Consider the following 24,000-nt stretch of genomic DNA (forward strand, 5'->3'; position numbering starts at 1 on the left):
CAATTCTCCACATGGTTCCAAGGCCTCTCCTGCAGATACTACTCCTCCTCTCTCCTAGATTTTTTTATTGGCTAGTTTGCAAATATTTATCCCATTTCTCCTTTCTCCATAGACTCAAGGACAAGTTTTTATTTTTGGTGAAATATAATTTATTCATGTATGTATTTGTTCATGTTTTTGGTATCATATCTAAGAATCATTGCCAAATTCAAATTTAAAGAGATTTGTGTCTATGCTCTGTGAGTTTTATAGTTTCTGCTTTTAAAATTTTGAATTCATTTTTGTTCATTCTACACTTACTGTGTTCAAAGCCCATACAAAATAAATATATGAATTTATTTTGAACTTTTTTTTTTTGGTTTCTAGAGACAGGGTTTCTCTGCGTAGCCCTCGCTATCCTGGAACTTACTCTGTAAACCAGGCTGGCCTCTAACTCACAGAGATCCTGCTGCTTCCGCCTCTTGAATGCTGAAATTAAATACCTGTGACCACTGCCCAGCTGTTTTTTCCTTTGGATTTATACTGAACTCTATTATTTAACCTGTATGTTTCATATTTTTGACAATTAAAGAAAAAAGATAAAAAACAGTATATATAACCAACAAATCTTTCCTAGAGACTAACTGAAGCAACATATAGAATATTCCTAGCTGACAGTAAAACAGTAACCAGGAAGGGTGCTGTAACTGTATTACTAGTATCTTCAACCTTTACACAGACTATTCCCTGTGACTGCTAGTCTTTTGTATTCCTGGTCACTTTTAAATGAACCACTTCACTACTTATAGAAAGTGAATTTAATTCACTAACAAATATATGGTATTCTCTGTAATAGCACACATAATAGAGTTAATGATCAGGAAAAACAACTGGCAGTTTATAGACAGGAATGCAGAGATGTTTCAGTGGCTAAGTGCTTGCTCTGCGAGTGTGAGGACCTCCGTTTAAATCTCTGGTCCCCACGGCAGGAACTTCTGTAAACCCAGTTTTACAGGGTGAAGATAGATGGATCCTGGGGGGTTGTTGGTCAGCCTGAACAGACAAATCTTGTCTGAGAAATAAGGTAGGGACAGAAAGATAGCTCAGCAGATAAAGGCATGTGGCACTTATTCTGATGTACCCATGTACCCGCATGGTGGGCCCACATGGTGGCGGTGAAAACTGACTCCTGCAGGTTGTTTTCTGACCTCCAGATACATGCTAGAACATGTGTAATGCACTCCCAAAATAAGAAGAAAAAGAAATAGTGGAAAGCTAAAGAGAAAGCTCAATGAACAGGAATGTGTGCTCCATAAGCACGATGCTTGAGTTTGGATCTAGCACCCATCTTAAAAACTAGGTGTGGCCACTCATGCATGTAACCCACTGATATGGGAGAGAAACAAGATCACTAGGGCATAATGGCCACCGGCATAGCAAAAGGTAGTGTTCCAGGTTCGGTGAAAGACCGTGTCTCAAAGGAATACGGCAAAGAGTGCTAAGAGGAGGATACCTGATGCCCTACCTCTGACCTCCACACATGTACAAACACACGCACACACCAAAAAACCAAGAAAAGTACAGAAAACGTGGAGGAAGACACCCACTGCCAAGTTCTGTCCTCTAGATGCGCATACATGTATGTATATATAGAGGCAAGTGCGCCCTTCTACATACATGCACCGCACATTTATCTCACACCTACAAAATTAAACCTCCAGAAGGGAACTAGACAAGCTCAAGTCATTAAAACGGTTAATAAAACTGCACGTTAAGAAAACAAGATGCAAAAACTATAAAGCAGTAGCTGTGGTTGTACAGCTGTCTCTGTGTATTAAGAATTAGATATTTGAAAACTACTCAATTCAAATTAAAGCACTGCATTTTCTTAATGATTCACAAAGTCACAGCATTCTTTTTGTGTGTGTACATAACACATTTGGGGGTGGGGGAGTGTGCAGATGCAAATGTGTGCGTGCCTTTCCAAGCCAGAGGTTGATTTGTCTTCCACTTTATTTTTGAAGACACGGGTTCTTAGTGAACAGTGCTCACCAATTCGACTGGCTGGGCAGTGAGCACTGGAGACCCACCTGCCTCTTATTCCACCACTGCCAGGGTTATAGTGACAGCCTACTAACATGCCACCACACTTAGTTTTAAAAAAAAAAAATGTGTGTGTGTGTGTGTATACGTGCGCGTGCTACAACCCAAATTTCAGTTCCCACACGTGTGTGTATCTCACACTTTACTGACTGAACCGCCTCTCTGGCCTGTTACAGCATTCTTAAGGAAAGATGTCAAGACTAAGTCATTTCTCACATCAAGTTTTATACTGAGCTTTTTGTTACAATTTTTCAAGGACATGAATTCTGATTGAAATATGTATTTTAAAAAAATCATAAATTACACTATGACTGATCCAACTACAAAAAAGTACTCTGAATTACCTACATTTATTTTAAATGTTCCATCTATAAAGACCAGACTACAGTTCTACATTCTTTACCTTAGCTGCCAAGATTTGCTTTATTAGAAAAAATAAAAAAACAAAACAAACAAAACATAAAATAGTGACCAAAACAGCCAATAAGGCACTTTGTTGCTAAATGTAGTTACACAAAGGAAATTTTACACTTACTCTCCACTACTCCTGGAATTGCTCTGTAATGCTGAAACTGGTAGAAAGATTTTTCTAGCATGTACTCAGGATTGATTTCTTCCACTCGTAGTAAGTTCAGAACCATGTTATAGGTCAGATGGAAAGCACTATTCAGAGGATCAGCTGAGCCCTACAAGAAAAAGCATGACTGTGTTTGGCAGGAAGATATCACAAGTAAATACCCTACATACAGATCCCTACACACAGAAAAAAATAAATCAAGACTAAAATCAATCACACACTTTATTCCAAATTTTGTATTTTTTTCCTCATGAAATAGAGAGAAGGCAACTGAAGCCAACTTCCTTTAGAAGTGAAGTACCAGCTATTGACACACACCTGTCATCTAGGTCTCCGGAGATGGAGACAAGAGGACCAGGATGAGTGAGTTCAAAGCCAGCTTAAGGGCTATAAAGCAGGTTTGAAGGTGCCCTAGACTTCATGAGACCCTTCCTAAAACTAAACAAAACAAAACTAAACAAACAAAAGTCTCAGACTATTCAAACTCTGAGTTAGCGCAATGTGTGCCAGCTACATGGCTTAGTAGCTGTCACCACGCCGGAAGACCTAATTTGACATGGTAGGAGAAATTAACTCCTTCAGGCTGTCCTCTGACCTCCACAAGTAAGCTATGGTCCATTCCCTTCCCTAACGTAAGATAAATGGTGGAAAAAAGAAAGAAAAAGAAAAAGAAATTAGGACACAAGGAATGGCTATTTTGCAATAAAGTTAAAAACTTCGGCTTATGATTAGGATGTTTGTAATTAAAGAGGGTAAACCAAAGGTATTTACTGAACTGATGTTTCAAGCTGTTTGCCCTTACAAAGGTAAAGACACCCAACAACCCACAGTACTGGCATTTTGTACCCTACATTACATTTTCTTGGTGAGAGAGTTGCCCAACAGAAGAGGCAGGCACAGAGAGCCCTAAATCTGCAGGCAAAATCTGCCCTGCCCTTTCTGGAGACTGTCCATCCACTCCCACTGCATACACTGCTACCTGCTCTTTACCTAGTAGGTAAAACAATATAAACGATCAACCTCTTCTGCCTTCCTAAGCTCAGACAGTTCTAGGCCATCAACTCATCTTGAGAGATATATGAGGCAATAAAACTAATTTAAAGTAGTCATTAAATCATATCCTAGCGTCCTTGACAAAGAAACCGACTCTTACCTTAAGCAGTTGTTTTCCGATCGTTGGGCTCATCTTTTCATCTACCATAAGAATTACAATTCCTCTGTCATCCATTCCCCTCCTTCCAGCACGACCAGACATCTGAATGTACTCACCAGAGGAAATCTAAGTATGACATTTTCAAGTTTAAGAAAAAATTTAGTTAAAAAAATTACTTGATATTTTTTCTTATTGTAATATTTACAAACAATCTGCACATTTAAGAAACCATTTAAAATATGAACTTTTGGAAAAGGCATAAAAAAAGGTATGTGAGAATTTTTAAAACTTAAAATTTAGTTCTAAAATGACTTAAATCTACATGAAACCAACAACTGTCAATTTTGATAGCCAGCTAGCTACCAGGAAATACTGACTAAATTCACTGGCATAAAAATACTTTCAGCTAGGAATTATGAAAAAAAAATAAAAGCAAACTCAACAACTGTAACTTCGTACTTGACCACAATAGCTTCTTAGTCTTCAAATTTAAATTAATATGAAATTGGCCCTTGCAGGGAGAAAGTACAATTCTCGGTGTCTTTGGGGTCTAGGAGATCCATGTGTTCGAGTAGTCTAAGGGGGGAAAGGTCAGGCTTTTTTGCCTCACAAAGGTAAAGAAACTGACAAGGCAAAACACTGGCATCCTGTACCCTAGTTTGTCCAAAAGAGGCAGGTACAGAAGTATCTTAGACATGCCAGCACTGAACCTCTGAACAGCCTGCCATGATTTCTAGGTGTGCCTGGGTACTTTTCTCTTATAGAGAAAATTCAGATTTTTGCTGATTTTTCTTTTCTAAACTTTTGACTGAGGGAGAACTAAGAACTACTGTTAGAAGAAGACACACTACTGACAGCCTAGGAACGAGGAAGACACCAGAAAAAGAACAACGAAAGAGTATCAATAAAATCAGGAAGTTTCAAAAAGCAGCCCAATAAAATCTGAGCAGAATTTCAAGGCATGATTACCTTGTAGTACATGACAGTCTTTAAATTTTATAATCATAGTATTTAATGGTGTAGACTGCTTTAATTTATCTACCTAACACGTGATCTACTATCCATGACACAAAATCAGTTCCCTTTTGCACAGCACCCAAAACATTAGGAATTTCTTTTCACATGTGCTGGGGCTGCTAGGATGAGCGCTTGTCCTGCATGCACAAGGCCCTGCCTAATCAATAAGTGAGTAGAGGAATCAGCATATCAACAAAACCACATGGAGATCATAGAAAGTAACTGAAGAACTTTTCAGGTCTACACACAGAACTACTGGTCAGAGAGGTACTACAACGCAACCAAAGGCTTCAATCTCTGGTTTTTGCATATAAATGATTTTGGTAGTTCCTTCAGGAAAACAGGTCTTTGGGGAGGGTGTCAAAGGAGGTAAACACTTTAATGAACAAGATTTCGGTTCTTTTAAAGCACATCAACACAAGCTGAATGAAGGTTTTGAAGCAGTGGTTCTCAACCTTCCTAACGCTGTCATCCTTTAATACAGTTCCTCATGTTGTAGTAACCTACGACCATAGTTATTTCTGTTGCTACTTCATAACTGTAATTTTGCTACTGTTATGATTTATAATGTAAATAATAATAATGTAAATGTCTTTGTTTTCCAATGGTCTTAGGTCACGTGACCCCTGTGAAACGGTCATTCAAAACTCCCAGTTGCTGTTTTAAAAGCATGTCACTGGAATTACTATTAATCCTTCAAGGATTTCATAAATTTGTAGTTATAGATGACAGTATTCAGAACAACAGGGGAGCAATCAGTTTGACTTGGGGTTTAAGTAGCTGGTATGTTATGATGCTACCGTGTGTGCATTATTATGATTCATACACTGGCTTAACGCCACTGTTAATTCTGGGGAGAATTGCTAATTTATTTTGCAATTACTACTGGCATGTTTTAAGTGTTTAAAAACAGTAAGGTAATTAGCGAATGGAAAAAAAATTATAATGCCTTGCCCTCAACTCTATCATCATTACTTTTTAGGACTCTGATAATTATTGTGGGAAACTTCCCTAAGCTGGGGGAAAAAAAAATCACCAATTTGAGAGAAAAGTTTAGGTAAAGAGCTTTTATTTTTTTCCAAATGGCAAACAGTGAATCTTCAGGTTTGACTGCACACTCAAACTGTACATTCTGCTCTGTCACTTCCTTTCACACCTACCAATGATTCCTTGCTGGCCTGACATATCCTCCTCCACTGTTGCTTACTTTAAGGACTGTCTTAAGATTTAAAGACTTCTCCACTGACTTCTTTAAAATGGGGGGTGTTTTTTATTTACTGGTCTGTGCAACGTATGTATATAGTACAGTGGCACAGAAGTTGAAAGACAGTAACAGATCATTTAGAACTGGAGTCACCTACAGATGCTAGCCCACTGGGTGCTGAGGATTGACCTGTGTCCTCTAGAAGAGCAGGCAGTGCTCTTACCTCCTGAACTCTCTCTCCAGCCAGCCCCTGTCGTCTGCTCTTATGCTGTATCTTTCTGACAGTATTTCTTAGAACAGGAAGACATCAAGCTAGAATGACCTTGTATTTGAGACAGGGTCTCCCTGTGTAGCCAGTATGGTCTCGAGCTCACTAATACAGACTAGGTTTTCCTCCCATCTATTAGCACAGAACGCCTATAGATTAAGCTGGTAAGCACTTGCTGCATGGGGTTCTTGCTTTGGGATTAGATTGACATTTCAGCCCAGTCAACGCAATTTTCCTCCCTTCCTGGAAAGGACACGTGTGCACCGCTGTGGTCCTCTATTTCAGAAGATGAAGGGTAAGCAGTGGTTCTACCTACAGCCTTACACGCCACGGTGCCTATCACTAAAGCCCGTCATCTAAAGGAAACGGACGGGCGAGGGTACAAAGGACCTAAGCTTTAATCTTGATGGAACTTGTTTCTTAACATGTTTGGTAGCAGAAGTATTTCAGATTTTAAGATATATCCACAGACTCAATTGAGCATTGGTTTTGTTTCAAATTCCAAGAATTTAGAGACATTTTATCAGTGTTCTAGTTTTACGTTTTAGTAGTTTAGATTTTCAGATTAGGGAAACTCTACTTCCATTGAAGCTCTTAAACATTTGGAACTAAAACTCTCGATGAGTCAAAGCCATGTGAGATAAAATAGAGATTAGTTATTATTTTAAAATATAATTAATTACTTACCCATCTAAAATCCTTTCCATCGTATTTACGGGCATTTGTAAATAAAACAGTTCTAGCTGGCATGTTAATTCCCATAGCAAAAGTCTCTGTGGCAAATAAGGCCTAAATAAACAAGCAATTATATGATTAATTAATGGACTTTAAGGTAAAAACTTAAATAATTTTCAAGTGTAAATAAAGCATTAATTTTTAAATTTAGTTCTTTAGTGAGGCTCTATAATAATAAGTGGCAATATAAATTCTGGATCTATTACAGTTCTTTATATACATAACTATTAAATATTTGTTTACATTTGCATTTACATTTACTCTTTCTTACATCCCAGTACAAGCAAATGGAGACAAAACACCTGAACTACGAACAAAGACGAGGCAACAAAGTATCTTTCTAAACACAATCAATTTTCCTGGCTTTTTCACTGACAATGAACCAATTCTAACCCCTTCACAATTAGGTTCTAGGACAGTACAGACTCAGTGACTACGGAACTCTAAGACTTTATTAACAAAAACAGTTGGTTTAGGCATACTAAGTTATATGTCAATAAAGTATTAAATGTTCATCAACAGAAAGATAAAATACTTCATCAACTCAAAAGAATACTAGTCATTAGAAAAGAACCATATATAAAAACCTTTTGTTTGAAAAAAAAGTCACATAATATTTGAATGTATGCTAGTGACCTTCTCTGGGAAATAAGAGGGCAGGATAAACTTTCACCTTTTATTTTATTTACAGCTACTTTACTTGAATTCAACAACCTGCAATTATCACTCATCCTTTTAAAAAATGGCCTAATAATCATTAAGCTTAGCAAAATTTATAATCTATAGAAAAATATCAACAAGGACTTACTAGGATCGGGTGTAAATACTAATACTTCATTAATGTACTAAAGTATTTCTTTAAAATATTCTTCATAAGGCCGAGGACTCTTAGGATAAATCACATGTAAGTATATGCTCAGCTGTTTCCCATTTCTAATATCCCATTTCTGGGTATAGACATCAGCCAGAGTTTTTAAAACGACTAAAGTAGAGTCCAAGAGTTCAATCAAAATATCCTAAAACACCTGCTTTCCTAAGTACAGCTAAATTAACCCTTTTAATTGTGGAAGTAGGAAGAAGACCAGCCAACTCCATGCCTAATAATTAAGAAGCACATTCTACAAAACTGTACTACAGCCAGGGGATGCCACTAACTTAACACTAAATAATTTGTCTATTTATCCTCTGAAGTTATAACATTGATATGGCATTATATGTAAAGGCCAAGTCCGTTACCTAAAGTATTTCATGCAACCTTCCCTAAGGCATTCTATACAAACTGCAGACAAATAAATCACAAAACTAGCAAGACAGGATGGCTCATACTCATAATACCAGCATAAAACAGGCAAAAAAGGAAGACTGCTGTTGGAGGACAGCTTGGGCTCCAGTGTAAGACACTGTCTCAGGAAAACAAGAGACAGGACAAGATGAGATCCAACAATCTGCCTGCCAAAAGGGACTGGGTGCTGGGGTGCTGGCCAACACAGCAGTCCCTATGCTTGCACTCTAGCACTGTAATGTCAAATGGAGGACAACAAACCTGCCTATGTATCATACTCAGAACAACTTTTACACTGCTCATATAACACAATTTTGACACATAAAAAATTAAAAAACAAAACAAGACAATACCTTTATCAATCCCTCAGAAAAGAGAATTTCTATAGTTTCCTTCAAAATAGGAAGTAAACCGCCGTGGTGAATGCCAATCCCCCGCTTCAGGAGAGGGAGAACGTGTTCAACCTGCAATTTGGAATAATGTTTGTCATAAGGAAAAAAGGAATTTAAAATGTTAAACCGGGAAAAATGGTAACTAAAAATGAAAACATTTGTATTCAAGGAAACTATTTTTAAAAACCTTCCCAGAATAAAAGTAAAACCCAACCCAGAATCCCACATATTAAACTTGAAATACAATTGTGGCCTAGCTTTAACTTTAACACGATAATCATGCTTAAAGCAAGACATTTCACTTCATCTGCTTTAAACATGGTATCATTTCCTACACATTTCTGCTGTGACAGCAGAGTCTGTGTCTGTAAACTGGCATGGAGGGTTATACCTACGGTCCCAGCTACTCCAGAGGCCAGGGCTGGAGTACTGCTGAGTGTGGAAAACCTTTATCTCTTTTCAAAAAATTAATTAATAAATTCAAAAGAGTTTGGCAGTTCAAACTCTAACCATAGGATGTTAGACTATAAAATGTACTTCTTAAAAAAATTAAAATAACTGAAGAGCACATCCTCATTAATGCAGCCAAACCTTACATTATAACGGTTTTGGATAAAGTACATGAAACCATGGAGAAGCCATTCAATACCCACTATTCACCTGGAAAGAAAAAGTATTTTAAAAACTCCTAAGTTAAAACACCATTTTAAGTGCTAAGAAACATGCTCATGTATTCTTAGGGTGACCTAAATATTTTACAAACATTCATTTCTAGAACACAGTATAACCTCCAAATTTTTCCTTTGGCTTCACTCTTAACTTTCATGCACTACTTTAGTCAAAAGTAGTAGTAGTATACTTTGGATGGACAGTAAAAATAAGTTTTTTAAAAAGATTCTACCAACTGGAATTCACACTAAATCAAAAATCCTTGGGAGTGGAAACCAAGTTATCAGCATACTGTAGATGCCCAGTTAATTCCAATAGTGAGAGAAAAAAATAGGAACTAGATGAAAGAATTCACTTCTTAAAGAACAGACAATTTTTATTAGGTATACGCTCTTGTTCAGTGGTTTTCTAAACTAAGAAATTTAATGACTTAAATCAACACTGAATTTTTTTTATAAAGTATATAAAAAGTAATTTCTAGATTATGCTATGTATGCTCTTAGAGAAAAATTCCTTCAGGCAGCAAATCATGCTTAGCATCTTTTCAGTGATTTGAAACATATTATGAAGGTGTTGTTTGAGAGCACAGGCCAACATATGACACCACGGTGCAACCAAGCGAATAAACAAGTTAACATCTGCTGTGCTAAAATCCACGCTTAACTGGCAGCAACTCACCTGAGGGAGCTTTTTATCTTCATCAGACAAGCAGTCAATTGCATTATTGAAAACTTCTTCAACCATCTTCTTTTCTTCATCTATTAAAAAAAAATTCAAGGGCAAATAAATAATGAGTCAGTAATACTAAACTTTACACATTAAAAATAATAAGAGTCTACATAAAGCCAAGATAAAGAATCGGTATTTTTTTCCTTTTTTTTTTAATTGATTTTCCAAGACAGGGTTTCTCTGTGTATCCAGGCTGTTCTGGATTCGCTTTGTAGACCAGGCTGGCCTCAAACACTGCAATCCACCTGCCTCTGCCTTCCCAGAGGATTAAGGGGTGTACCACAAAGGCTGGCTAAGCATTGCATTCCCACACAGTAAGATTTACTATCTTTGAAAGATACCTAGTAATCATAATGCATATAAAAATTAATAAAAATAGTAACACTATCAAGAGGCTGAGGCAGGAATGCTGCCATGAATTCCAGGCGAGCTAGACTACAGTAATAATCACCACAGCAAAATGACTTGGGGAAACATGAGATCCTACTCTCGGCAGGCTCTAGCCTCCCTGTTACTACTCTAGGTAGTGGAAGCTTAGTGTAAATAAGCACCTAACTGTAAAGTAACAATCCCAAAGCCCATATCGTTAGTGACTACATTTCTCTTTTTACTGTCAACCAAGTAACAGATTCTCCAAAAAATATTTGTTATATTAATCTATATATAATCCTGAGTCCTTAAGAATACTCATAACTAGTAATTACAATACTAGTTATTATACTTATATTAAACTTATTATTATACTTATTATATTAAACTTAAAGCAAAGCAATGTTCTTGCCATCTCATTTTTCCCATGAAGACTTTAAAGTTTTGTTTTGAGACAATGTCTACTCTGTTGGCCAAGCTGGCCTCACATTCAGTCCCCCTGCTTCCCAAGTGCTGGGTTCAGGTGTGCATCTCCACACCTGGCTACAACTGAAGTTCATTTTGGATTACTGCATATTTATTATCTGGATCACATATGAAATAGGCAAGGTCAGTAACTACTGGGCTGACATCTTGGCTAGGTTATAGTACTACCAGCTGTATAACTTTAAGTGAGGCACAGGTACAGTGAATATATACTTGCTGAGTGTTCTTTGAGAAATTCGGCAGAGTTGAGGTAAACAGTGGGTTTAGACTGCTATAAGACTGTACTTCTGATAAATTATTCAAACCAAAAGGCCTACCATTAATGAATTAGAGACAGACAGAATAACCGAGTTAATAATAATGAAGTACAAAAAGGTATGACTGTACTGTTTCTCAGGAATGTTCTTTGGTTTTAATATAGAGCTGTGTAGTTACATGCTCCAATAAAATAGGAGAGGGCCAAGGAATTAGCTGTAGTGGTACAGTGCTTGCCTAGCATGCACTAGGTCCAAGGAGAAATGGAAGGCAAAGAAACTGACAGAACTTCATAAAGTTTGTACAGAGGTGCCGAGTACATACAATTAATTAGGATTATAAGCAAACCACATGTGCTAGTAATATATAGCAGATACCTTACCAAAATTTTATCTTACACTAATTTAGACACAGCATTCAAACCATGTGGAAATTATTAATACCTGTGTTGAAATCTAATTTAGTCATCTGAAGAGCATATGCTTCACAATCTTTCTTACTAAAACTGAAGATAATTACAGGTTGAAAATTTCTTTCCATAATCATCTTCACAATCTTAAACACATTTGATGGACCTGCAAAGGGTAAATAAACCACATCACAAGTTAATTCAAAATGGATGACAGACTTAACTATAACTGTAAAATTAAAAAAAAAAAAATCCTACAATAAAAAATAAGATAAAGATCTTCACGATCTTAAACAGCCAGAGCATTGTTGGCTGACAGTAAGAGCAGAAGCAAGTGTGACAAAAAAATTAAACCAGATTACACCAACATGAAGAACTCTGCGCTTCTAACAGATATGAGCGTTGGGTTGGCAGTCTACTACAATCTGGAAAAAAAATCTCAAGTTATCTATTTGATACAGGTCTACCCAGAATATAGGAACTGTTACCACTCAACAATCCAATTCAAAGCCAGACAATTGGGGTGCTGAAGAACGGCTTAGCAGTTAAGAGCCCTTGATCATGAGGATCACAGCTGTAATCACGGCACTCAGGACAAGCGGCTCACAAACAAACTCCAACTCCTAGGGACCCAACACCCTTTTCTGGCCTCCAAAGGCACAAACACATACATACATACAGACAGACATGCAGACACATACACATTTTTAAATAGACAAAGGATTACCATAGATATTTATCCCATACCATGTGATGCCAAAGGTACACAGTAAGAAGTTTACAATCAGTAACTACAAGATGCAGATGAAGAGAACATTACAAATACCACTTCACTTTTACTAGAATTATAATCAAATAGATACATACCTCTAGAATCGGACTAGAGGTAAGAAAAAATGGTACTCAAATACACTCCTCAAAGGAATAGCATGAAGAATGCCAAATAGTGTGGCTACCTTGGAAAATAATTTGGCAGTAACCAAAAGGTTAAACTTCCCATATGACTCATCAATTGTCGTAGGTACACACCCGAAAAAAAAAAAGAAAACACATTCCCACAAAAACATGTAACACAAACAAAATGTTTACAGAACTATTATTCTTATCTACAAAAAACAACTCCGTATCTACTCAAACAATGTATATGCATAGCACAATATTATTTGATCCATACACACAGAGAATGAATCTCACATCATTCAAAGGAGTCAGCTACAAAAGACCATGATTCTATATTTGAGACGTGCAGAAGAGGCAAATCCATGGAGACAGAAGGAACACTAGTAATTCCCTAAGTCTGTGGTGTAAGGAGAAAGGTAAGGACTGACTGCTAATGCACATGACTTGGGGAGAACGTGAGTGCAACTGCTTTAGAATCAGGCAGGAGGGACAGATGCACTGTTCTGTGAATACTAGGAATCATCGCATTGCACATTTTAAAACAACCAACTTCATGGTATGTAAATTCTATGGAAATTTCAAGCTGACTCTGGCAATAGTTGTATAATAATGTGAATCTACCAAGCCCACTAATTACCCACTGAATGTGGGTAAACTGTAAACCACATACATTATATTTACATGAATGCTTCTGTAATACATCTATTACATTTAAATTAATTAAATTATCCAATTTTGTCATATATGACCTATACCTTTACACAGCTTCCTCAAAAGATATCAAATAAAAGACAAACTAGAGTAACTTAGATATTCAAGATACATGTAAGCTCCTGTCTAAAAAACTAAGTTCCAAATTACCTTTTGTTCCTCCTTTCCGTCCCTTCTGGTCTCCTTTGGCCAAATCCCCTGCATCCCGAAGTACTTGCATTGCAGTATTAAAATTATCTTCTCTGAAGTCACCCTAGAATCATATTTTTTTCTATGTAACTTTGTAAATACCTAATCAAGGCTAGAAAGATGATTCAGTGGTTAAAAGTACTTGTGCTCTTGCAGAGGGCCTGGGTTTGGTTCCTGGAACCCACATAGTAACTCACAAATATTTAACCATAGTTTAAACATTTATTAAACATAAAGTTTCTCCCTTTAATACAACAATGGTTATAGCAAAGGTCACTTAAAATAAGTGACTTGTGATAACAAAATATGTTAAAGGAAAATTGAAACTGGGAAGACAAAGTATCTGGCATATCAGAGTCCTTGATTCTCCTTGCATTTCAAATACTGAGACTAGAAGTAATTTCATACATAAGAAGAAAGTCTCAAATATATACAATTTTTTTATAACCACATCTCACTAAGTTGACTTCAAACTCCTGGGAAAACGTAGCTTCCTATCTGAGCTTCCCAAGAGCCAAGACAGAGAATCATCAGCTAAAACTTCTGAGATATAGTTTTAAATAATCATTCTTAAAAAAAAAAAAAAGTGAACGTATTTGAGGGGAGTGAGAGAGAAAATGTGTGTGTGTGTCTGTGTGTGTGTAGGGGGCAGTTAATATTTTTCTCCAGTTCAAAATTAAAAGCAACATATAAAAAAAGTGACATTACACAGACATGTGAATTATTCCCTTACATTTTCATCGACCACAAGGTGAAGGCCATCTCCCCCTGCTGGAAATATGTAATGTTGCAATGGAGTGGGTCGATAATCAGTATAAATTACATGACAGGGCTGTAAAAGAAATGAAAGAGAATTGTATTTCCTCAGGACAAATATTTGATCTACACAGCAAGAAATTTGGGAAAATAAAATTAACTTAAATACTCCACAAGAATTTAATACTTTCAAATAATTTTAAAAGCTACCCAAGAGAAAAATGGAGAAAAACAAAAACAGGCCTACTAATTCATACTACCATCTTTTTACCAGTTTTCTAGCCAAGGCCAATCATATTATCCCAACTTAAATTACTCATTAACTCATCCTTGAGTACTGTAACCACACATGATCCCTCTAGCAAGATCTACACAGGCCTAATATGATGATACAAGGTATTCCTGATATATAAAAACAAGATAAAGTTCTTGTAGCACGAGTTTGTTTTTTTATTTTTTGGGTTTTTCTTTTTTTTTTTTTAAATAGCAGAAATCAAGCTCCACCAGAAGATTCATTGGGCTTCTATCTTACAGAAGCAGCAGAGAAAGAGACTGAAACTGGATAGCCCATACATAACATTAAGTTCATGAGGTACCAGTGTAGAACAAGTACAGGAAAAAGAAAATCAATATCCCACTCAGCATTCATAAACGAGCATTTGTTGCATTCAGTCTTAAACTGACATTAAAGTTGTACTAGGAACGCAAAGGAGAAATGGTGAACGGTAAGTGTGAATGTATTTACATAAAAACTAGCAAACCAAATATTTAAGAAATGAGTAGGTATTTTTCTGGTACCAAGACCTTAAAAACAAAACAATAACAAAGAAACCTCTTCACTGTGTACTGGAACTGGCTCTCAGAGTAAATGTATTATTTCCAGACGTGGCAGATCATCAGGATAATGGCAACCTGATAATGTTACCCTGGCAACTCTTAGAAAATTAGACTCCAAAGCACAACTCTTAGAGACTTAGCTATACTGTATTGGTGATGGAACTCAGAAATCAAAGTTTCTAACTAGTACACTCATTTTGATAAGCTGCTTGATTTAAGAAGCAGATTAACATTAAACTATCTTATTTATCCTTAAGAGCATAAGGAAACTGTGTAAGGAGGATATGGCAAGCCTAACTGGCAATGTTTTTAGATAATAAAGACATGAAAAGTGTATGGACAGTACCTGTTTGTGAAGATGGCAAATCCATTCAGCAAACTGTCGAGCATTTGGAATAGTAGCCGAAAGAAAGACATAGTGGACATTATCTGGAAGCAAAATAATAGTTTCTTCCCATACTACACCACGCTCTGAGAAAGAAAATATAGTTTCGGATTCACTGTTAGCTGAGTGATAGTATCTAAAATTATTTTCTCTTTAGCTTACTAACTGAACATGCAAACCTCTTTACACAAGCATTACTTTGCCACAGACCCTTCTGGAAACCTACTTCAGTTCATGAATCTATGGCGTCAATGCATTAGTGAGCCACCACATAAAGAATGGATTCTGAAAACGCAGTTCCAGACTGTAGCCTTCCCATTACAAACAAGAACCCCAGTACCAAGGCAGCTGATAGTATTTCCACTTCCTTTCGAGAAGCAGAGGTTAATGAAGACTAGGACATTACAACAACACACCTGGAAAGTTATGCTATTACTAATCCACATGGCACGTTACCTGAATTAGCCCATGGAAATTGACAAACAGTATATTTGAAATGGGTACAGCTCTCTTAAAATGTCCTATTTATTAAATTATCCTATTGCTAATTAATAAATATTAAATCTACCTCTCACTTAATAATATTCATTATTACTTTATAATAGATAATAATATTATCAATGACTTGAAAATACTTAGTTGAATTTTTTTATATAGCTTCAAAGTTTTGAATATACAGTTTCAAAAAATAATGGCTCTTGTTCCAGGTATTTTTCCTGTTTGTATCTGAATATTTATTTTAATAATCAACCCTTTTGTTTTAGAACTTACACATTATTATATTCAGCTTCATTTAAAAATTTTATTTGTTTATTTATTTATTTATTTATTGTGGTGCTGGGTCCAGGACACAGGACCTCATGCATGATAGACAAGTGCTCTACCACTGAGCTATATCACTTATATTTAACTTCTTTTAATCATAGTTCAGTTTCATTATCAAGGTTTGGGTAAGATTTTTTGCAGTTGTGTGTGTGTGTTTCTCAAGAAGAGAACTTTAAGAGTCAGCTGTCTCCTCATACTACATGGGCCCTGGTATTGAACTTAGATTGCTAGTATTAGTAGCAAGAGCCTTAACCCAAAAGCTGGCCCAGAATTCATGATTTTTAAAGTAAATAAAAAATGTATCTATATGAATTTGGCAAAGATAAAAGTTGTTTTCTTTTATTATTTTTTCATTCATTAATTTACTTTATATCCTGATCACAGCTTTCCCTCTCTCCTCTTTTCCTAGTCCCCCCCCCCCCCTTCACTTCCCTCCCCCTACGGCCCTTTCCCTTTCTCCTTAGAGAAGGGGAGACCTCCCATGGATATCAACCTGCTTTGGCGTATCAAGTTGTATTAGGACTGGGTTCATCTTCTTCTATTGAGACTAGACAAGGCCATCCAGTTAGGGGAAAGGGTTCTAAAGGCAGGCTACAGAGTCAGAGACAACCCCTGCTCCTGCAGAAGTCCCATATGAGGACCAAGTTGTACATATGTTACATGTGTGCAGGGGCCTAGGTTCATCCCATGGATGCTCTCTGGTTGGTGATTCAGTCATTGTGAACCCCTATGGGCCCAGGATACCAGACCCAGAAAGACAAACATGGTATGTACTCATAATTGGATGGTATGTACTCTTAATTAGCCATAAAGTACAAGATAACCATGCTACAATCCAGACCCCAAGAAGCTAAGTAACAAGTAGGGCCCAAGGGAGGATGCTTGAATCTCACCAAGAAGGAGAAATAAAATAGACATCTGGGGTGGATGGAGAAAGGGAGCTGGGTGGGAGAGGGGAACAGAGGGATCAAGTATGAGGATGGCTGGAGAACTGGAATCATTGTGTGGGGAGTTATCCCTGTGACAAGCTAGAAATTTAGGACAATGGAAATCCCCAGAAATCTAGCAATAAGGGATATGGAACGTGAACCAGTCACCTCCTGTACCTAGGCAAGACTTCTAATGGAGGGGTGGAGATACCAACTCAGCCTCAAAACCTTTGACCCACAATTTTTCTTGCCTGTAAGAGGTAGAGGGATTAAAAAGAGAGCAGAATGTGGGGGACTGGCCCCACCTGAGTCTCCTGTCATGAGGGAGAGCCCATTCCTGACACTATTAATAACATTCTGCTATACATGCAGACAGGAGGTTAGCATAAATGTCATCTGAATGGCTCACCCAGCAGCTGATGAAAACAGATGCAGAAACCCAGAGCCAAACAATAGGCAGAGCTTGGGAAATCTTGTGGAAGACAGGGAAGAAGAATTTAAAGGGCCAGAGAGGTCAAGGACACCACAAAAAAACCTACATTATATTATTTTTATCATGTATACAGATCAGCAGTTCTCAACCTGTGGGTCACAAACCCTTGGGGGGGGGCACATCACATTTCAGATTAACAAAATTACAGCTATGAAGTAACAACAAAATGATTTTATGGTTGGGGGGTCACCATAACATGAAAAACTGTATTGAAGGGTCTCAGCATTAGGAAAGACAAGAACCACTACTATAGACTAATTTAGTTCTTTAAATAAAAACTCAATCTTACTTTATGTACATATATATTAAACATTTACTTTTAAATGTTAAATTTTCTGGTGTAACCCAAAATTGCAACTATATTTACTTTTTAATTATAGTAAGGCAATAGCCTGAAGAAAAATATATAGCAGTTTCGTTTGTTTACTTCATACCTACCTTTTTTCCCTTACAAATATGCATAAAACTAAATTAGCTTTAAAATTACTAACATTACCTTTGTAAACCAGAAGTTCTATACATTCCTTCACATTAAATAATTACTGAGAGCTGGGCGATGGTGCCTCACACCTTTAATCCCAGAACTCAGGAGGCAGAGCTAGGTGATCTCTGTGAGTTCGAGGCCATCCTGGTCTTCAGAGCAAGTTCCAGGACAGCCAGGGCTACACAGAAAGACTCTGCCTCGATAAACAAAAAACAAAAAATAATAATGACAATAACAATAACAATAATGTGGGGAAGGCTGGCAAAGTCTTGCCATGCAGCCTAGACAAGCACTGATCCTATTTCTTCCTATCTCTGCCTCCCTCATCCTCCTGTCTCAGCCACCCAAGTGCTGCTATTATAGGCATGCACCACACCTGGCTTAGCAAGCTCTCTATAAAAGCACCGTACTTTTTAATTCCATTTGCTTTACTTGAATGTGTATAATTTTACCTAAAAAAACATTACTATTTAAGAAACTAAACTGTAAGTCCTTCTGGGAATATTTTATCATGTGGCCCACAATTTGAATATGTAATAGTTTACTAGAATCCTAGGCACATGGAAACTGAAAATAAATCCAACAATTCATACTTGAAATTATTAATGGCATTTGTAAGGAAAATGTACGGTACTTATCTCAATACTGTGAAACATACCTGAATCTCTCATGTAATGAATTTCATCAAATATGACCCAAGCAACTTCTCGCATAACTTCAGAACCTCTATAGAGCATACTCCTCAAAATCTAAAAAGAAGAAAACATATTTTGCAGGACATTAATAACATCTAATAATTAGTCAAATACTATTTTTTTCAACAATGAATTTTTGATACCTTATTATGTGGAATATTAAAGAATATAAAGTTACGTATCTTTGACTTCTCATTACATATAATCCAGATATCCACAAGATACTATTCTTTTGCTGATTTGGAATACAAAGCCAACTTCCTCGCTGTGCAGCATCTTCCAAGATTCCCTCTTTAGAACCTGAGGTGCTTATCTTCTACCCGAGACACTGGATCTTTATCGTGTTTAAAATGTCTCGGAGAAAGTTTTTAGAACAGATAAAAACTTACACTCATCTCCAAAGAGAGAGTTATCCCTTTTGCAAACTCTCCAAACTGGAAAGAAATTTATACTACTGTAAATGAAAATGAAAAGACACTATGAAAAACACCACGTATAAAAGTCCTGATAAGGGCACTGGTGCGATGGCTCAGAGGGATCGAAGTTCAGCCTCCCAAAATCAACACATGGGGTGAAGGGAGACCCCGACCCACAAAGCTCTCTCTGACCTTGACACCTACACTGTGGCACACGCACCTCCACCAGTCCATGCATAGGAACACGTCCACACACAAACAACTGCTTTTTAAGCATCAAGTACAGGAAAGATAATTACGATAAAAACATGTTATATACAAGACAAAACAGTGATTAGAAAAAACTCAGTGTAACAGTGAATCTATTTTAAATTGATTCCTGTAATAAGTAACTAAGCACTGAAGGAAAAAAAAATCACATGAAACAGAGAGTCACTACTTGTATAAAACTATATAGTCAAATCCTTGAAAAACATATATGCTAAGTATTTTTAAGTCATAGTAATAATAAACTATTAAAATGCTTTTTAAGGTATCTATATTATTGTAGCAAGTAATAAATATTAATTTAGAGATATATTTAATGCTGCTAGGGCACTTTACAATGATGATGCACTTTTCAAACAACTATATTCTCAAATAATTATTACAAGCTATAATTTTTATCTGAAAAAAAAAGCCATAAATCATTCAGTGTTGGACTGAATAGAAGACCATATATTAAATTATATTTATATTATACTGTGCTGTATTGTATTATAGTGCTTTATATTAAACTGACTAAATTAAAAAGGAAAAGTTAGATGAGGCACAAAATAAATTACCTCTGTAGTCATAACAAGACAAGAAGCTGTGGGATTAATAGTAACATCTCCAGTCATCAGACCAACATCTTGAAACTCTTCATACATTTCACGGTATTTCTGGTTACTCAGAGCCTTAATTGGGCTAGTAAATATTACACGCTGTTTTTCCCTTAAAGCCAATGCAATAGCATACCTAAGGATATAAAAACAGCAAGTATGGCTTTAAATTTGGTGCAGATTCTTTCATAATCTATTTAACTATAAACAAACTTTACACTATAGTCAAAACCACCTCAGTTTAGTATTTAAATACAGATCAAGAAATTAAGATTTAAGAGAAACACCACGGCAAAGGCTTTTTAAAATAGAGTTCCTGCCCAGTATGCTTATTATACCAGCCATCCTCTGATTTTAAAAAAGGGGGGATGGAAGAAATATTAATTTTAAAATTAACAAGCACCCAAGCATGATCCAACAGTAACAGTGAAAGATATATGGAAAACTGAATATAGAGATGTTACATTATCTAAAATACTGACTTTTTAACAAAAACAAAGAGGAATAGGAAAACAGGAAAGTATGATCTGTACTCAGGGGAAAGTAGACATAAGGAATTGAATGAGTAGGTCCAAAGGTTGGATTTGGTAGAAAAAACAAGTTGAAATCAGCTATACAGAGAGCAGCTGTCAGAAAGACATCCCTCAAAATATAGGAAACTTATGTTCTAAGGATTCTTGATTACATCTATTAAAACACTGCACTAAAAATCCTCAATATTTTAATGAAGGTAAGAAAAAGAAACTAAAGTTTACTTAAAATAACCTAAAAAAAGTACAGGCATCCTTATTTGCAGAATTATAGACAAAAAACAAAGGAAACTTTCAAAGACTAAAATAACTAAATAAGTTGGTTATTTTACTTGAAAAGCCATTACTTACTCAGCACACACAGTTTTTCCCGCCGATGTATGGGCAGATACTAACACAGACTGATTATTATCAACACACTGAATAGCTTCTCTTTGGAAAGCATCAAGAATGAATGGGTATTCCTATAAAAGCAAATTAACAGACACATGAGAATGCTAAGCTGTCTAAAACACACTAAAATCAAAAGAATGACTGTCTTTCCTAAGCACTCTACGACTCCTTTATGATTCCACTACAACTCAGTAGTGAAAAAAAGAGGACTACAAAATAACTTTTACCAGACAGGACAGAACTTAATCTGCTGTTTAACTTTCTCATTATAGTCTAGTAGTATTTGCACTTAAATTAGGAATAAAAATCATTATTATATGCTTTGTGGTACTATACAACACTTTCCATATATCATAAATCTTTATAATCCCATAAAATAGATGTACGTACAACTTCCTTTCCTAGATGAAACTCGAGGTCCTGAAAATGAAGTTCCTAGCATTACTCAGCAGAGGCAGAGAAATAATTCTTGCTTCTCTATGCTTCTTTTTTTAAAGAAAGTTCTTGGAAGAAATTAATCTCATTCTTTTAAGCCTTAAATACTTTTTTTAAAACCTAGTAAAAACAGTTTGTAGAAAGAGGTGTGCACATGTAATCCCAGCACACAGGAGCCTTTGAGGCCCCTTTGGACAACTGAGGAGACACATCAGAACAGAACAGACCAGACTTCAGTTCCCTTAGAAGCTGCTGAATGTTGAAACTATCTTGTATATAAAACTTATGTATGTGTAATTTTTTTCTGCAGAGATTGACAAATTTGTTAAGATTCTTTAAGAAGGGTGATAAGCAGCTTTAAAATGTTTAAAAAGCTCATCACATCATCACGGTAACTAGCACGATTCTTTACCCAGTTCTCACTGTATTTTGTAGTAGGTTTCTTCAAGGCACACAAGTAAATTTAAAAATCTCATTTGAAATGTTTTCTTTTTTAAGCTCTCACAAAACTTCACAAAGACTACAGTACAGACCTTTGCTGCCTTTCCAACTCGAGGTTTAAGTGGTACATAATCCTCATCTGCAGGAAGAGCAACCTGATGTTAAGGTTCAAAGAGAAAACAAGAAATGATCATTAAACTCTGGATTTAAATAAAAACGACCAGCAAAACGTTTCTGTTAGTCTTACATGTGAGAAAATCAACTGATTACAAAAACAAGGGAAAAAGCTAGCTACAATATTTAAAAAACAAAACAAACAAACAAACAACCTCTATTTGCACTGGCCTAATGGCAATGTAATTGAAAACATGCAGCATCATTTTCCTGAAGAAACCGTTTATAAATATTTATAGTAGGTCTAAAACCTATCCTGGCTATCCTTATCTTTCCCATACCTAATGAACATACATTAATGGGTGCTCAAAAAAACCAAAAACATACAAAATGGGAGATCATCAGAAAACAAAACTATCTGAAGTAAAATGATATTCCCTATTCCCAGATTCCCAAGTATAAATGTTAATACAGAATGTTCACTTCTAATTGTGTAAGAATCTAACCACATGGTATCTAAATAATCTACAAGGTCACTTTAAAAATACACACAGAAACTAGGCAAAAACGCCAATAAAAATTAAATGGATGAGATTAAAAACTTTTAACAATATTAAGAATACTGTTAAACTCACTACAATAAGATAATATATTCAGTTTCAAGAAGGATTAGCTAGAAATTGATTATAATTAAGAAAGCAAACTCATGACCCTCCTGCCTTGGCCTCCTTCAGCGAATCCTGCTGGTGTGCGCTGTCACAACCATGAAGCAGAGAAAGAGCAGCAGGTTCTGATTAGTATTCTCTGCCTGTGGGCCACAACCCCCTTGAGGGTGAAATGATCCACCCACACAGGTCTGCATTAGGTCCTCTGTGCTGATACTAAGGCTTCCAGTATAGCCTTTTTATGGGATTCCTGAGCATGTGAATGACTGGGTCTCGGATTCTTCTGCCTTCTATTGGGTTCTTTTCGTTCTATTACTTTGTCTTGTCCAACTTTGATGTGATAGTTTCTGTTCTACCTCATTTTATATTGCTGTATTTTTTTTAAAAATGAATGAACGAAAACTTAGCCACTAGGGTAATGGTTAATAATTGAACTGTCACTTATACCTGCTGGGAGAGAGAAAATCAGTTTTCTCCAAGGGAGTAACACTGGGTAAATCAACCACTCCAGGGCCTCACGTTCAGGAGAAGTTGACCAACAGATACTAGACTCCACAGGTTTTTTTAGGGTACTTTTATTTGGTTACAGTTTGGTGTTTCTTGTTTCTCTTTTTGGGTGGTAATTTATCTTGGTTGGGGGAACCTTTGCTGTTGTACAGGGTTTTGGGGGTTTTTTTGAGAAAGAATTTAAAGTTGGGTGGGTAAGGAAGGGGAGGATATGGAAAGACTTTACAGGAGAGTAAGAATATGATCAAAATATAAATTTAAGAATCATTTTAAACACTAAAAATTAGAATTTAAAAAAAGAAAAGAAAAGTGAACTTAGTACCACATGCTTTAAGCCTAGAACTTGGGAAGCAGAGGAAGGTAGATCCCTGTAAGTTTAAGGCTAGTCTGGTCTACATAGACAATTTTGGGATAGTCATGGCTACATAGAGACTCCCAGTCTCAAACAACAACAAAGGGAGAGGAAAAAAAAAAAAGGAAAAACAAACAAAACCAGCATGGTACTGGCTCAAGGAGACATGTAACCCAATGGAACAGGAATCCTAAAATAAAACTATACATTCACAGCCACCAGGTACTGTGAGAGACCATATCTCAAGAAAATCAGCTAGAACAAGACACCAAACATTCTCCTCTGGGTTCCATGAATGTAATTGGGCATACATCAAACATAGCATCAGGAATGCATGAACGTGTGCATGCACACACCTGTACAGACACACAAAGACACCCCCAAACACTAAGGAGTCAAGAAAATAGAACAGCAGCAAAATGTCAAGAAATAAATGCTTAGAAGCCACTGGTG

General features: G+C 36.4%; 1 protein-coding gene across 1 annotated transcript in view; it reads right to left on the reverse strand.

The window, feature by feature from the left end:
• The window catches only part of Mtrex (Mtr4 exosome RNA helicase), a 64,849-nt gene that overhangs the window by 32,307 nt on the left and 8,542 nt on the right, over positions 1-24,000 (reverse strand). Inside the window, exons 4-16 of the mRNA XM_060385723.1 lie at positions 22,002-22,064; positions 20,992-21,104; positions 20,072-20,246; positions 18,795-18,885; positions 15,367-15,491; positions 14,161-14,259; positions 13,389-13,491; positions 11,662-11,793; positions 10,058-10,137; positions 8,672-8,782; positions 6,989-7,090; positions 3,813-3,938; positions 2,618-2,768 (exon numbers count right to left, since the gene is read on the reverse strand). Coding sequence (XP_060241706.1) covers positions 2,618-2,768; positions 3,813-3,938; positions 6,989-7,090; positions 8,672-8,782; positions 10,058-10,137; positions 11,662-11,793; positions 13,389-13,491; positions 14,161-14,259; positions 15,367-15,491; positions 18,795-18,885; positions 20,072-20,246; positions 20,992-21,104; positions 22,002-22,064 — 1,471 coding nt within the window. The remainder of the gene's footprint in view (positions 1-2,617; positions 2,769-3,812; positions 3,939-6,988; positions 7,091-8,671; positions 8,783-10,057; positions 10,138-11,661; positions 11,794-13,388; positions 13,492-14,160; positions 14,260-15,366; positions 15,492-18,794; positions 18,886-20,071; positions 20,247-20,991; positions 21,105-22,001; positions 22,065-24,000) is intronic.

The sequence above is a fragment of the Meriones unguiculatus genome, chromosome 6, assembly GCF_030254825.1.
Source record: "Meriones unguiculatus strain TT.TT164.6M chromosome 6, Bangor_MerUng_6.1, whole genome shotgun sequence".
Taxonomy (NCBI): Eukaryota; Metazoa; Chordata; class Mammalia; order Rodentia; family Muridae; genus Meriones; species Meriones unguiculatus.